Consider the following 12,714-nt stretch of genomic DNA (forward strand, 5'->3'; position numbering starts at 1 on the left):
AATTTTTGCCGCCTTCTACAATTTCTTTTTTGTTGCTTTTCCTTAGCACAGGTAGAAAGAAAAGACCCTTCACATACCCTTAATGGTGACATGACCCTCCCAGTCCTGAGTCTAAATAATTATGAGCTGTAGATTAAATTTGTAGAATGTGTAACTTTTGTTTTGTTTTTTTTTTGTATCTACAGATGAGACGCCCATCATAGCAGTAATCGTGGCCCTTTCCTCTCTGCTCGTTATAGTATTTATTATTATTGTTCTGTACATGTTAAGGTAAGAAATTCAACTTTTCTGTGTGTTTCCTCCCCATCCCTCTTGCTGATCTGATATGACACATCTGTCGATTGGTTTCACAGCATATGTTAGGGAGACAAAGAATATTTTTAATCTAGCAGTCGTGCCTTCGCCTTTATATTTCTATTCACCCAAATGAAAATAGTTTGAAATGATATAAATAGTTGCAGATCGAGGTAGTGGCACTCCAGTTCTTGGGGAGAAAGGGAAGGGAGTTGATGTTCTTAGACTGGAAAGCAAGGGCAGTTAATTGTGTGGTAATAGTTCCTGTTACCATATGTACTATAATTTTAAATAAATGCAATAAAAGAAACCGACGTAATTTTTTTTTTTTGTTAACATTTTTAAAATCATGCCCTCAGCTTAGCTTTATTTTGTTGCATTCACCTTACCCTCCATCTTTCTGCCTCCTGTTTTTTGAGGGTTTTGTTTTTTTTTTTATAGTTCTTGCTTTGTATGTGTTAGGAACTGTCCTCGAGAGTTACTCTTTTGTTAAAGGGGCACTTTAAGGGCTGCACGAGAGCTTTGCCACTCCTATGTGAGTTCTGCATTATTTCTCTGAAATGTGAGGAGCTGAAATTGTAATCCCTTGGGATCTAAATCAAAGAATGAGCACATGTGCACATCTCTGGTTCATTTAGTAGTTTTGTTTTTAATCTAATTCACTTCAAATACTTATATTCTGCCTTTTTGAACAATGGTTCAAACAGGGCAGATTCCAGCATCATTCGTGATGTCATGTCATAAAACACATATAATAAATATATAAATGCAACAACCACCATGTCCAAATGAAACGTACAAGCATAGTTGTCGGAACGATTGACATGATAAATCTCTAAGCAGAATTATAAACTTCTAATACAATAAAATCAAGAAATACAAAGATCAAGTTCCTATAAGATCTTGGTACATATTGAAGGTAATTTTCAGTAGTGTATATAACTCTGCACATACTTGCAGAAGTAGGTGTACCTGACGTTATGCCTGCATTTTATAAATTGTGCAGGGAGAGCCACACAATTCATAAAATACTGCATATCTCCGCCCCAAATGTACACACGAACGCTTCAGTACATGCACATTTTTTTAAATGCAGAGATCCACATAGTTTCTCTCTTATAAAAGTACATGCATGTATTTTATGTAACATGATAACCCTCAGTTTATGCTTGGAGATGAGTATTTTATAAAGTTGGCAGATATATGCGTGACTTTTGTTTATGAAAATGCTTGCACCTGTACTTCCAAGCCCCCCCCCCCCCAGTTTGCCGAGACCTCCCCCAGCTGACCCAGATCTTCACCAGTTCACCCATACTTTCCACCATTTGCTCCAGAGCCCTGCCCCCCCCAAAAAAAAAACCCCACCTGTAGACATTGAAGTTAGATTTAATTTCAATGACCTGATTAGCAGGTGTAAAAGCATGCATGCCTGTTTGATGAGCTATGCATGTACTCCATTTATAAAATACATAAATGTGCAGGTACTGCTCTTGGTACGCACTCGGCAAGCCCCTCTTTGTACGCATGTACTCCCACCCTTCTGCTTACCACCCACAGAGGTTACTTACAATTCACCCACACAACCCATGTATAAGTCTGAGAAGTCATTTCCCAGACCTTATCCTCCCATCTCCCAATATCCTACTTAGCAGAAATCTGCTTTCAGGCTTTAATAACACATAGCCTACAGCCAAAGGCAACCAAGAACCAAGTTTTAATTTCCTTTGGAGCTGGACGTAATCTTCTAATGCCTTAAGCTCCAAAAGAAGCTGATTGCAGGAGTTAGGTACTGCTCCTGAAAAAGTCTTACAACTGGCTTTTACTCAACAGAAGTGTTTTGCAGGCAGAGCACTCAGATTTTTCACTTGGCTTGAACCAGTCCCAGATTATGAAAAGCCAGGCAAAAGATTTTAGATTTAATACGCAGCTCTATGAGAGCCAGTGGAGAGAATACGAGAGAGGTGAGGCTCTCTCCTATCTTGACCTGCGAGTTACTATTCTAGCCTCAGCATTTTGAGCCATCTAACCTTTTTTTCTTTGCGGGGGGGAGGGAAGGGAGCCCTGAATAGACAAAGTTTTGGGGTCTCAGGAAAGGACAAAGCTGCTTAACTAACCTCAAGTACCCAAAAGCCTTTCTTGAAACCACAACCACTTGGGAAATCACAACCACTCGGGGCAGCAACAACACGGAAGAATGCAGAAATATTCCTCCCAGCCTTCTTATTTTAGATTGGAGAGTAAACATGACCTCATTAAAAATCCATTGTGGGAAAATCAATCAGAGCTGGCAAGGCACCCTCATTCATAAAAACTCTGTTCTGTCGGCGTTCTGTTTTAACTTATTCAGATTCATTCTTGATTCCAGTAAGAAAGCTGTTTAAAAAAAACAAAACAAAACTGTAAGGACTTTATTTCCCTTTCGATGCCACACTGTCCTGTTTTCCTGACGTACCTGCAGCCTCAGGTTTTTAGTATACAGTTAATCAAATGTTAGGATTGCAAAGGCAGTATCCGTTACTGTTTTAATTTTTCACATCCGCCTGGCTGAATTTGTGTACCAGTAACATTGATATTGGAGTACATTTTTTTCTCTGCTCTTGAAGCTGGAGCTTGCTGGTGTCAATGTCATGTCAGATGCCACCTACAGAAAAATGGCCAAATTGGCGCAATGGTTGAAACTCATGAGCAGCAGTGCTTGGTTATGGTAGCTAATGCCAAAGCTTTGATCATGGGCGCTACAGTTTCAAACTTGTGCTAACTCAACCATTTTTCCGTGTGCTACCATGTAGCCAGTGTATGCAAGTGTAAAGGCAGGTGTATGTTACCCACGTCTTATAAAAGGGACTATGGTCAGGTCTGCTTCATTTGGTGAGACAGTGCTGTTATAAAGTAATTTCACAAGGGACTTCCAGGGTCCCTTCGCAGCATGTTGCTGCCAAAAACGCACAGTTCTAATGAAAGAAATTAGGTTTAAAGGTCTCTGTCAGTGGCGGATGTATGAATAAAACCTATGTCAGGCCCTTTAAAGAAACATTTGGTTTGATTTGAGAGAGGATTTTGAAACCATGGCTGTGAAGTATGTGAGTTTTCAAAAAAATTTACAATTAAAGGTTCAAAAGACATCCCAGAAAATTAGTTGGATCAAGAGCATTCTGGAGAACTAAACATTCTCAAAAGTTATCAATTAAAGATGAAAATAAAATCCTTTTATCCATGGACAACCTGGTGACGCCGTGCTGCCAGGCAGAGGGATCTGGATTTGATTCCTGGCTCGAGATGTCCACTCCCCAGGCCCAGTTGGAGCTGGGGATGCTGCAGAGGTAGCGTTCTCAGCTCCAGGGGAAGGAGTTCTACTCCTCATGCAAAGGCATCTCTTAGGCTCCATGATTGCAGGTTCTGGAAGAATCCCTGGTGCATGGCCCCTGGGTGAAGACCATCACTGCAGCGACCATACTAAAGTAAGGCATGAATCAATGAATCAGAAGAGGCAGCAACAGCAACAGGATGACCATGATGTATGCTAATAAAAGCAGCTACCTGTTCAGAGCGAAAAAATTAAAAAGCTTTCATTAATGTACACATTATGCCTTTTTCGGGAGATCTGATTGAGAATTTCATGCCCATCTCCACAGTCCCTTGTCAGAAACGTGCAGAAAGCTCCTGTGTGGTCTTAGATACTCCGGAAGTACACACATTTTTTAGTCAAGAAAATTTGATTTGAATAGCTGGTAGGCTCTTGCTTTTGGAGCACCATCAAACTTGTGCTAATGTACTGGATGTTACCATGTGTCCGTGTATGCACTCCTACATCTTTAAGAGCAAAATACAGGTACAAGAAGGCTCCAAAACCAACTTAATTGACATTGCTTTCATAACCGGAAATGGTGGTAGTGTTTTCGTGATATCTCATAGGAAAATTAAATGTTCCGACTATGGTAGGTATGGCCTCCTCAGGCCTACACAGGACCTCAGTCTGATATCATTGAGTTAAGTCCAGTGCTGTGACCTTCCACCTTAGGGAAGTTTGTACAATCTTTTTTTTTTTTTGTATCCAGCAGTTTCCTCTTGTAACTTTGGGCTACCGGCTCAGTTGGAACCAGGAGCCATGAGCCTTCATTCACAATTTCCTGGGGATTTTACCCTCTTATAGTTAAACCTCCCCCCAAAGTGTACCTAGTCTGGTCATTGCAATGATGGTCCTGGGTTGGGGGCCATGCATCACGACTCCTTCAGGAACCCTGTAGTCACTACCCTGAATCTGGCCCCTGGTGTCATCCATAAGAAATGATCATGACTCCTTCCCCACCCAAGGGGTTGTGAACACTGCCTCTGCAGCATCACCAGGCCTGTCCCACCCAGGGATGAGAAGACCTGACTCCAGGATTGAATTAGAGACCTTCCGCTTGTCAGTGCACAGCATTGCTATTGAGTCATCTGCCGGCCCAGAAAGTTGATAAATCTTAAATTACAAAGTTTCTTTTTTTTTTAAATATATATATATATATATTTATAGCCGGCTTCTGTCTTGTGCTGCGAACATTATTCAGGTGTGCCATTGGTCTAGGTCAGAGTGCAGATGAAAGGGAGTAGATAAATCCTGAGCCCCTAGTGCAGTCACCAAAATAAAGCAAAAGTGGTGGTCAGAATAGTCTTTACCGCTAATCAAATAAAAGTATCCAAGCCCAAATTACAAAAATAAGAATCAGCATCAAATAAATCACAACAATGAAAAATGTGGTATCCTTGTCCATCTCTCTTGCACCATTATCCACAAGGCAAACACTCCCTTGCCCGAAGGTTTGAATTACTGGAAAGGGGTCCCAGCACTTAGCTAGCAAAGAGAGAGAGAAAATATACAAAGATCCCCAAATGTGGATCAAAAACTCTCAACGTGCAATACAAATCCAACTCTGTTCAGATATCTCCACTACAGGAGCTCAAAATCCAAATCTCTTCACCCTTGCTTTTCTGGTCGCTTCGGCAAAAATAAAATTGATCCAACCTGTTGGGAAACAGGGGGGATGCTCTTTCCTCTGGACTGATCTTTCTTTCCAAAAATCTTCTTCAAATCTGAGTCCTGGTCCCAAGACTCCAAAAACCTCAATCTCTCAAAGTCCAAAAACTCCAAAAATCACTGGTTTTGAGATCCTGAGGGGATCTCCAGCTTCTCTCTTCAAACTCTACTTCTCCGACCGCTTCTTGCTTGAGATTCTGGGGGAATCTACCTCCAACCCTTTGGCTCTTCAGAGCCGCGCCTACCCCTCTAATTGGGCATGCTCTCAGGGATTATATATCCCCAGAAGCCTCCCCCCCCAAAAAGTGGGGGTTTTGACAAGGGGAGAATTAAAAAAAAAAAAAAAAAATGCAAAACCCCTCTCCGGGTGCCTAATGATAGAAAAATACTGGGGATTGATTTGTGACGGAGAAAGCTCCTGTCACATATTTTTAACCAAGAAATGAAATTGTTCAAACACATAGGTTGAATTTTGTGTTTGGTGCAAATGCAGCTATTTTGTGCTATTTCTTTTCTTTGCTTGTGAACAGTGAAAGATATGTTGTAAAAACCATTGGTAGGGTGGGAATGGACTGAAGAGGGTTGAGGTGTAGCAGGTTTCTGGCTCCTGGCTGTAAAGCCTCTGTTGACGGGATTCATCCCTCTTTCAGCCAGCAGGGAATCCTCTTATACCCTGAGTTTTCATAAAATCAGGGACTAGGTTGGGACTGATTTTTGTGCCTGAAATATGGGACGAGGACAACAGAAGGGCAGTGAGTGGTGTAGAGATAATACAGCAGCTCTTGTGTCCTCTTTATTTTTATGAGGTAACGGATAACTTATTGCAGGCTGTCAAGTAGATGAAAACACTTTGCTTTTAAAATGGCTTCTATTAAAATGACTTGTGGTATGGGTTAGTTCTTCAGTGTAACAGAAGACAGCTCTGTAACATTGGGCATCTGATATAGCAAAGTGTATCAGAATGAAATGTAGGAAATCGTCGTCACCCAAGGAAATGTAATATACCACAGTCATACTAAAAGAGGCACCGTTAAACCACATTTCCAGTTGCAGGCCTGGTCATCGAAGCCCTGGGTTCATCAATGATTGTCCTGATTTGTAATAAGGAATCTGCCTTCTCCCAGTTTCCATCGGGCATTGTGGGGATGGGAGAGGGTGTTTACTGTGTCGCAATGCTTCAAGTTTCACCGTTGAAAGGAAAGTGTAGCTCCTCTTGGGATCCTTTTCTTTTAATGAACGTTGACCGTTTATCGCATGATGTTCAGATGTGTTCCCCCCGAGTTCTCGGAGCAGACGCCAGTGGCAATGTTTTCACCTCCTCTGCTAGAGACAGTGGCGGCTAACCTTTGCGCTCTCCCTCGCTTCAGGTTTAAGAAATACAAGCAAGCTGGGAGCCATTCCAATTCCTTCCGCATGACCAACGGCCGAGCGGATGACACAGGTGAGCCTGCGCAATGCCGCCTTGGAGCTTCCTCGTTAAAACCACGGCTGAGTCTTGTTGCTTTTAGTTATGTGAGCAAATTGTTCTTGCCCCGTTCCCTCAGGTAGCCACTTGGACTGTAAGATTTTGGGGGCAGCAGTGGGTCACATCTGTATGTAATTTGTTCTAAAACACCCTGGTGCAGAATATCAATTACAAAATACTACCTGTGCTGGAGGAGGGATGGGGGTTTACTCCGAATTCCTAAGAAATCTGCTTGAGCAAAGAAAGCAAAATTAGTTTGGCCTTATCGAGTTGTCGGTGTGTGTAATGTGGCACCTTATAAGTAACCAGTCTAGTAACTGCCCAACTTATGAAATGTTTTGTTAAATTTAGATCAGCAGTGAGTTTGCCAGCCGACCTGGATTAACAAAGTTTAACTGTACCTTCCAATAAACCAGAGAAAAACTGCTACTGCTGAAAGCTACAAATCAAAATGATCTGTGGGGTTTTATTTATTTATTTATTTTTTATGCTCATCTGGCTGATGGGCTTCTGTGGAGAACTCATTGTGGTACCATTGCAAGGAACAGCTTCAGCGCTGGCAAATAGAAAACCTCTTTGCAGTACAATTGTGAAATCTCTGGTGTCTCCATTAGGATAACAGAGCTGAGGTGGAGACTTCTGGAACAGAGATCCTGGAGTGCCACAAGCCGGTCTGGTTTTCAGGATTTCCTTGACTAATGATCATGAGGCACTGTCCCCACTGTATGCAAATATACCTTATGCATACTCATGGTGGATGTCCTGAAAACCAGACCTGTTTTGGGGCACTCCAGGACCCGGAGTTGCCTACCCCTGGTCTGGAACGTCTGACAGGGCACGTGCTGGTTTTCGTGAAGATTGCCACTGATTCTACAAGTGTCCCTGCTTACACAGAAATGCTATGGACGCTCTCTCATGGTTACCTGTTTTTCCTGGAAACTGCGAGGCATCTAATTTGCGCATTTATATAACAACTGTAATGTTCTTCTAAAATTCAGCAAAGTAGATTTTGTTTTCAATTTCCAACGTATTTTATGTATGGGTGTGTTTGTGTACCTACTTGTTCACACATTAATATGAAAGAAATATTGAATTCTTGCATGCTTTTTATTCCTTGAGCCTACAGTCTCTAGTTTCTGTCTTGAGGTCCTTTCAGAAGGCAACTGCTTCCACCATAAGATGACCTGGAAGGGGATGTAAGAGAGATCTCAATATTCCAGCGAAGTGCAGTTTGGATTTTTTTCCATAGACAAATCCAGGGTCGGCTCCAGGTGTCTGAGCACTCCCAGGAAACTCCATTCTTTGTATGGAGTCATCTGTGGTTTTCCACAGATCTCAGCCGCTCTGTCATTGAGAGCACTGTATAAGATTCACACCGTTTTTCTGAGTCAGTGGGAATTACCGTCCTATAGAGGGGGATTCAGTAAGCTCTTTGTAGAAAAGCTGAGAACTGAAAAGGCAAGTGGCATAAAGGAGTCATTGATTTACCTCCTCCAGTGTCCTCAAGTTTTGTTTTTTGGAGGGGTTTGTTCTGGCTTGTTCTAGATCCCCTGGGGATGTAAACGTGAGCTCAGCACTAACTAGGTTCTTCAAAATATGTCCACTTCCTTGCTTGTTTCATGGCTCTGCCGCTTGCGTTTTTGATCTTGTACCTGTTTTTCTTCTTTTTGCCTTGTATCTTTTATATTGTTACATGGTTTGGAATTACCAGGTTTATACCAACTTCCTCCATTAGCATTTTGGGGTTTTGTTGGGTTTTTTTTTTGTTTTTTTTTTGCAGTAGGCATCCTGTGTGTGCATCCTCATGGGGGCCTCTGTGGAGTTCTGGTCGAGGGAAGCACAGAAATGCCCCAGTTTCCTTAGACTGTGTGAGTAGGAGGCTTGATCAGAAACTATATGGTCGAGGAAGGCAAGATGGCGCTGAGGAAAAGCTATGCATTGCAAGAGCTCCAGACTTCCTGCTAAAGTTTTGCCTTTTTTTTTTTGTTTGTTTTTTTGCAAATCATGATTAAGGGGAAAGTAAACCCTGCTGCCTCAGTTTCCCCTTCTGTAAGAGGGACTGATAGACTCTTTTGTAATGCTTCTCTCAACAAGATCCAGGGATCTGCAGTTGTTGGGGTTTTTGGAGGGGAACTGAAGCCCTAATCTCACCTGTACTAGAGTGAGGGAACTTCTGGCCGATCCAGCAATAGATCAAGTGTCGTGTCTCTGTTATTCTGGTGCTGACTGATGACATCATCATGCTGCGTCTGGCTGCAGGGAGAGTTACGAGGGAGGAGCTTGCAAGAACTATGGCTGGAGAAGTGAGAACTGACTCTGTATCAATGGGAGTGGTATCTTCTGACTGTGCTGCAGGAAACCAGGTTCCATCAGCAGGTTTGGATAGTCGACAGGAGTTAACAAGGCGGCTTTCAGTTGGAGAGACCTACTGAGTTCTCTCAAGAAGAGATCGGAAAGGCGATTTTGGGACTTGGCAAGTCATTTACTGCCCAGAATTCTGTGGTAATGGATAAGTCTCAGACTTTGGAAAGTAAACTAAAATTACATGAGGCACATTTAGTGGAGTTTAGTACACAAGTTGAAGGGGTTGAGACATGGATTGAGGAATATTTTGGGGGTAACACACAGTCCTTAAACATCGCAGGTTTTGTCATACAGTGGCTTCCTGCCTGCTTCCCGGGACCTCTTTCAACCTTCCAGGCCCTGAGTTCTTAAACTCTGGTGAGGGGGCTCCTCCCTTCACTCAGGCTTTGCTGTGGGTATGGATTTTAAGGAGGACTGGGTAAGACAGCTGTGCCTGGTGCTTTAAGGTAGTCTGGGGGAGTTTTCTATATACTCCATCACAGTGCTGTCTGAATGAAATACTTAAGGTCCCCTTTGTCGCTACCCCTGGATCAAGAATATATAATCTTCCACAAGCTAAAAAGAAAGGAACTGAAGGTGTGCATGCTGAGCCATCTCCTATTTCTGAGAACAGCCTGGATTTGGCAGCTTTCTTGGAAGCATCGGATAAAGGGGTTAGCGATTTCAGGAACTCTGATTGTATGATTAGTACTTGAGCCGGACAGAGACTAATTGCTTAGACTTTTTTTTAAACATCCAGGGGAACAATTTCTGAAGATCGTCAGTTTTTCCCGATATGTCTAAGGCTACGATACGTCTTTTGCTCTTAAGACTTAGAATGATTCAGCTAGGTGCACTTTTTTGTACAAAAATTTCCATGTAAATGTTTTTCATCAAGTACAAAAATGCTTCATATATATGTTTGGAGCCTAATCAGTAAATTTTTTTCTAAGCGAAAGAATAGGGCAGCAAGAACAAGCTCAGGCTTCATCACCTTTGGAGTTAGAGTGAACCTTCTGCTTTCTCCCTTCCCTCTTTTGAATAGATATTTAGTTTCTTCTTTTTTTTTTTTGTATATTTCTTGTTACTATAATTACTGATTGATTTGTGGTATTCACTTCCACCATAATTATAATTGTGATCTGTTAGTGAATTGTTTTTGTTTATTTTCTTGATAATACTAAGTGCCTGATTATTTGTTTAAACGTGTTTTCCTCTGAAGATTTTCTTGAAGTTGTATATTAAATTCTTGGTAAATAAAAGGTTAAGTTGAAACTATAAATGGTTAGTGGTATTGTCGAAGAGAAATAGAGCCTTACCACTAACGTATTAAAGCTAGCAACAGTGCAGGAAGTTCTCAGTAAATTCGGGATCATTTGAATCTTGGAAACCCCTAAATCTTAAGTAAAAATTGATGGTGGAGATATTTCAGGAGAAAGCAGGCACTGAGCTGTGCGCACCGGTCTGCCTTTGGGAATGCATTAATCAGGAGAAATGGCAGAAGGTGATCCCGAAAGCTCGCTTCTGTAAGATGCTCATGCTGCCAGGCCTCCCTTGCATTTTGCAGAAAACCTTCAGAAGGGGTGGGCAGTGAGGCAAGTGGAAACATTTGGTTAGACTTTTGCTTATTAAAGCACGAGTTCCACTTTCCCCGCCCGCCCCTCCTCAGGCCGACGTTCCAGCCGATCCCATGATTGATGTGCTACAGGGACATGTCTTCTTGAAGGGGGGTGGTGTTTTCCAGGTGATGCAGTGCGTTCTGTGTGGGAAGAGTTTAATGCTTCAAAATATGGTATATGTTTAGCCCACACCCATCCTCTGTTTGCACCTGCAAGCTGGGGGAAGGGCTTAATCCCGGCTCAGTCCTTAAAATCCTGGCATGGACCTTGCGATGGGGGGGGGAAGGGTTACCTTCAGGGCCCAAGGCATTTTAGATGATATATAACCAAGGAGACACTGCACAGCCAGGTATCGGTGTTCCAAATTAAAAAGTCTTTACTAAACAGTTCAAAAGAGAAAGTTGCAGATACGGAGATTTCACAAGGGAGTTGTGAAGCCTTGCTGTTACACCTTCCTGGGATCCCTTAACTCCTTTTCCTGAGGTTTAAGGCTCCCTTGGATAGATGCGAGGCTCCCTGACTCCCAAGGACCCATTTTTGGTACCTGAATGTCCAATGCGTGAATCTTTCTCCTGCACACCGTTCTCCTTCCCTCCTCTGAACTCCTGGATCTGGCAAACAGCTCTCAACTTTTCTCCTTTCTTCTTTGCATACTGCTGATTACCTCTGGGCAGGCATCTTTCACACGCTCCTCCTGCGAAGACCTTTGTTTGCACATAGAAGCCAGAGTGAGAAGTTTACTCCCTCAGAGCAGGGAAATTCTCCACTGCACTACTGGCTCCCTCAAGAACAGCTGCTTATAGTGCAGATTCAGAAGCGTCACCACAGGGAAATGTCTGTGTGGCCCAGTATTATTAACTATCGGGCCGATACAGTAAAGTGCACTCTGGCGGAGCGCACTGTTAGCCCGCGTTTGGCTGCGCGTTTTCGACGCGCTATTTTTAACCCTTATACAGTAAGGGGTAATAGCGCGTCGAAAACGCGTGGCCAACCCCCCCATCCCCCCCCCCCCCGAAACTAATAGTGCTTGCAACATGCAAATGCATGTTGATGAGCCTATTAGTCATTCCCGTGCGATACAGAAAGCAAAATGTGCAGCGAAGTCACACATTTTAATTTCGGCCGGCACCGGGAAAGTGTACAGAAAAGCAGAAAAAACTGCTTTTCTGTACACCCTCCAACTTAATATCATAGCTATATTAAGTCGGAGGCCCCAAAAGTAAAAAAAAAAAAAAAAAAAAAATTTAAAATCTGCCCACGGCCAGTGGGTTGGAAGATGGACGCTCATTTTAGCCAGCGTTCATTTTCCGAACCCATGGCTGTCAGAGGGTTCGAGAACCGACGCCGGTAAAATTGAGCGTCAGCTGTCAAACCTGCTGACGGCCGCCGCTTCCGCCAATAAGGAGGCGCTAGGGAAGCGCTAGTGTCCGTAGCGCCTCCAGGCCCTCATTTTACATATTTTTCCTTATTGAATCGCGCGCCCAGGAGAGTGGCCGCTCGCCGGCTGTCCCACGTGTTTTTCTGTATTGGCCCGTATAGGACTCTGGAGACTCCGGGGACAGCAGGCAGGCTTCCTCCTTTCCAGAATTCCAGACTTGCGGAGGGATGAGACTGGATTTCTGTCTCTCAGCTCCAAACCCTCTTACTCAGAATATCCTTGGGCTTCACTGTCCACGCTCTGGACTGCACCATTGTGGCCATTCCTAGAGGGGAGGGCCACAGCAAACGGTTCAATCTACTTGCTACTCTGATGATCTCAATAGGTCCTCCGCTGGGAGGATCACAAACCAAGGAACCATAAGGGTTTGCGCGGGCTACCTTATTATTATTATTATTATTTTTTTTTTTTTGTAGACTTTATAAAATAGGATCTGGCAATGCGAGAGTACCAGAGGAATGAGGGTCGATTGTGAGACCTCCCTTTTAAGCAAATGACCTTCCAAGACAGGACGGTTCACTGCGGTTTGTATGTTATTATG

General features: G+C 43.1%; 1 protein-coding gene across 6 annotated transcripts in view; it reads left to right on the top strand.

Annotated features, from left to right (window-relative positions):
- PTPRA (protein tyrosine phosphatase receptor type A) overlaps positions 1–12,714 on the top strand; it is a 435,489-nt gene that overhangs the window by 320,856 nt on the left and 101,919 nt on the right. For all 6 annotated transcript variants that reach the window (XM_029593639.1, XM_029593630.1, XM_029593649.1 and 3 more), the window contains 2 exons: positions 186–270; positions 6,676–6,749. In XM_029593639.1, the coding sequence (XP_029449499.1) occupies positions 186–270; positions 6,676–6,749 (159 nt within the window). The remainder of the gene's footprint in view (positions 1–185; positions 271–6,675; positions 6,750–12,714) is intronic.

Source organism: Rhinatrema bivittatum, chromosome 1, assembly GCF_901001135.1.
Source record: "Rhinatrema bivittatum chromosome 1, aRhiBiv1.1, whole genome shotgun sequence".
NCBI lineage: Eukaryota > Metazoa > Chordata > Amphibia > Gymnophiona > Rhinatrematidae > Rhinatrema > Rhinatrema bivittatum.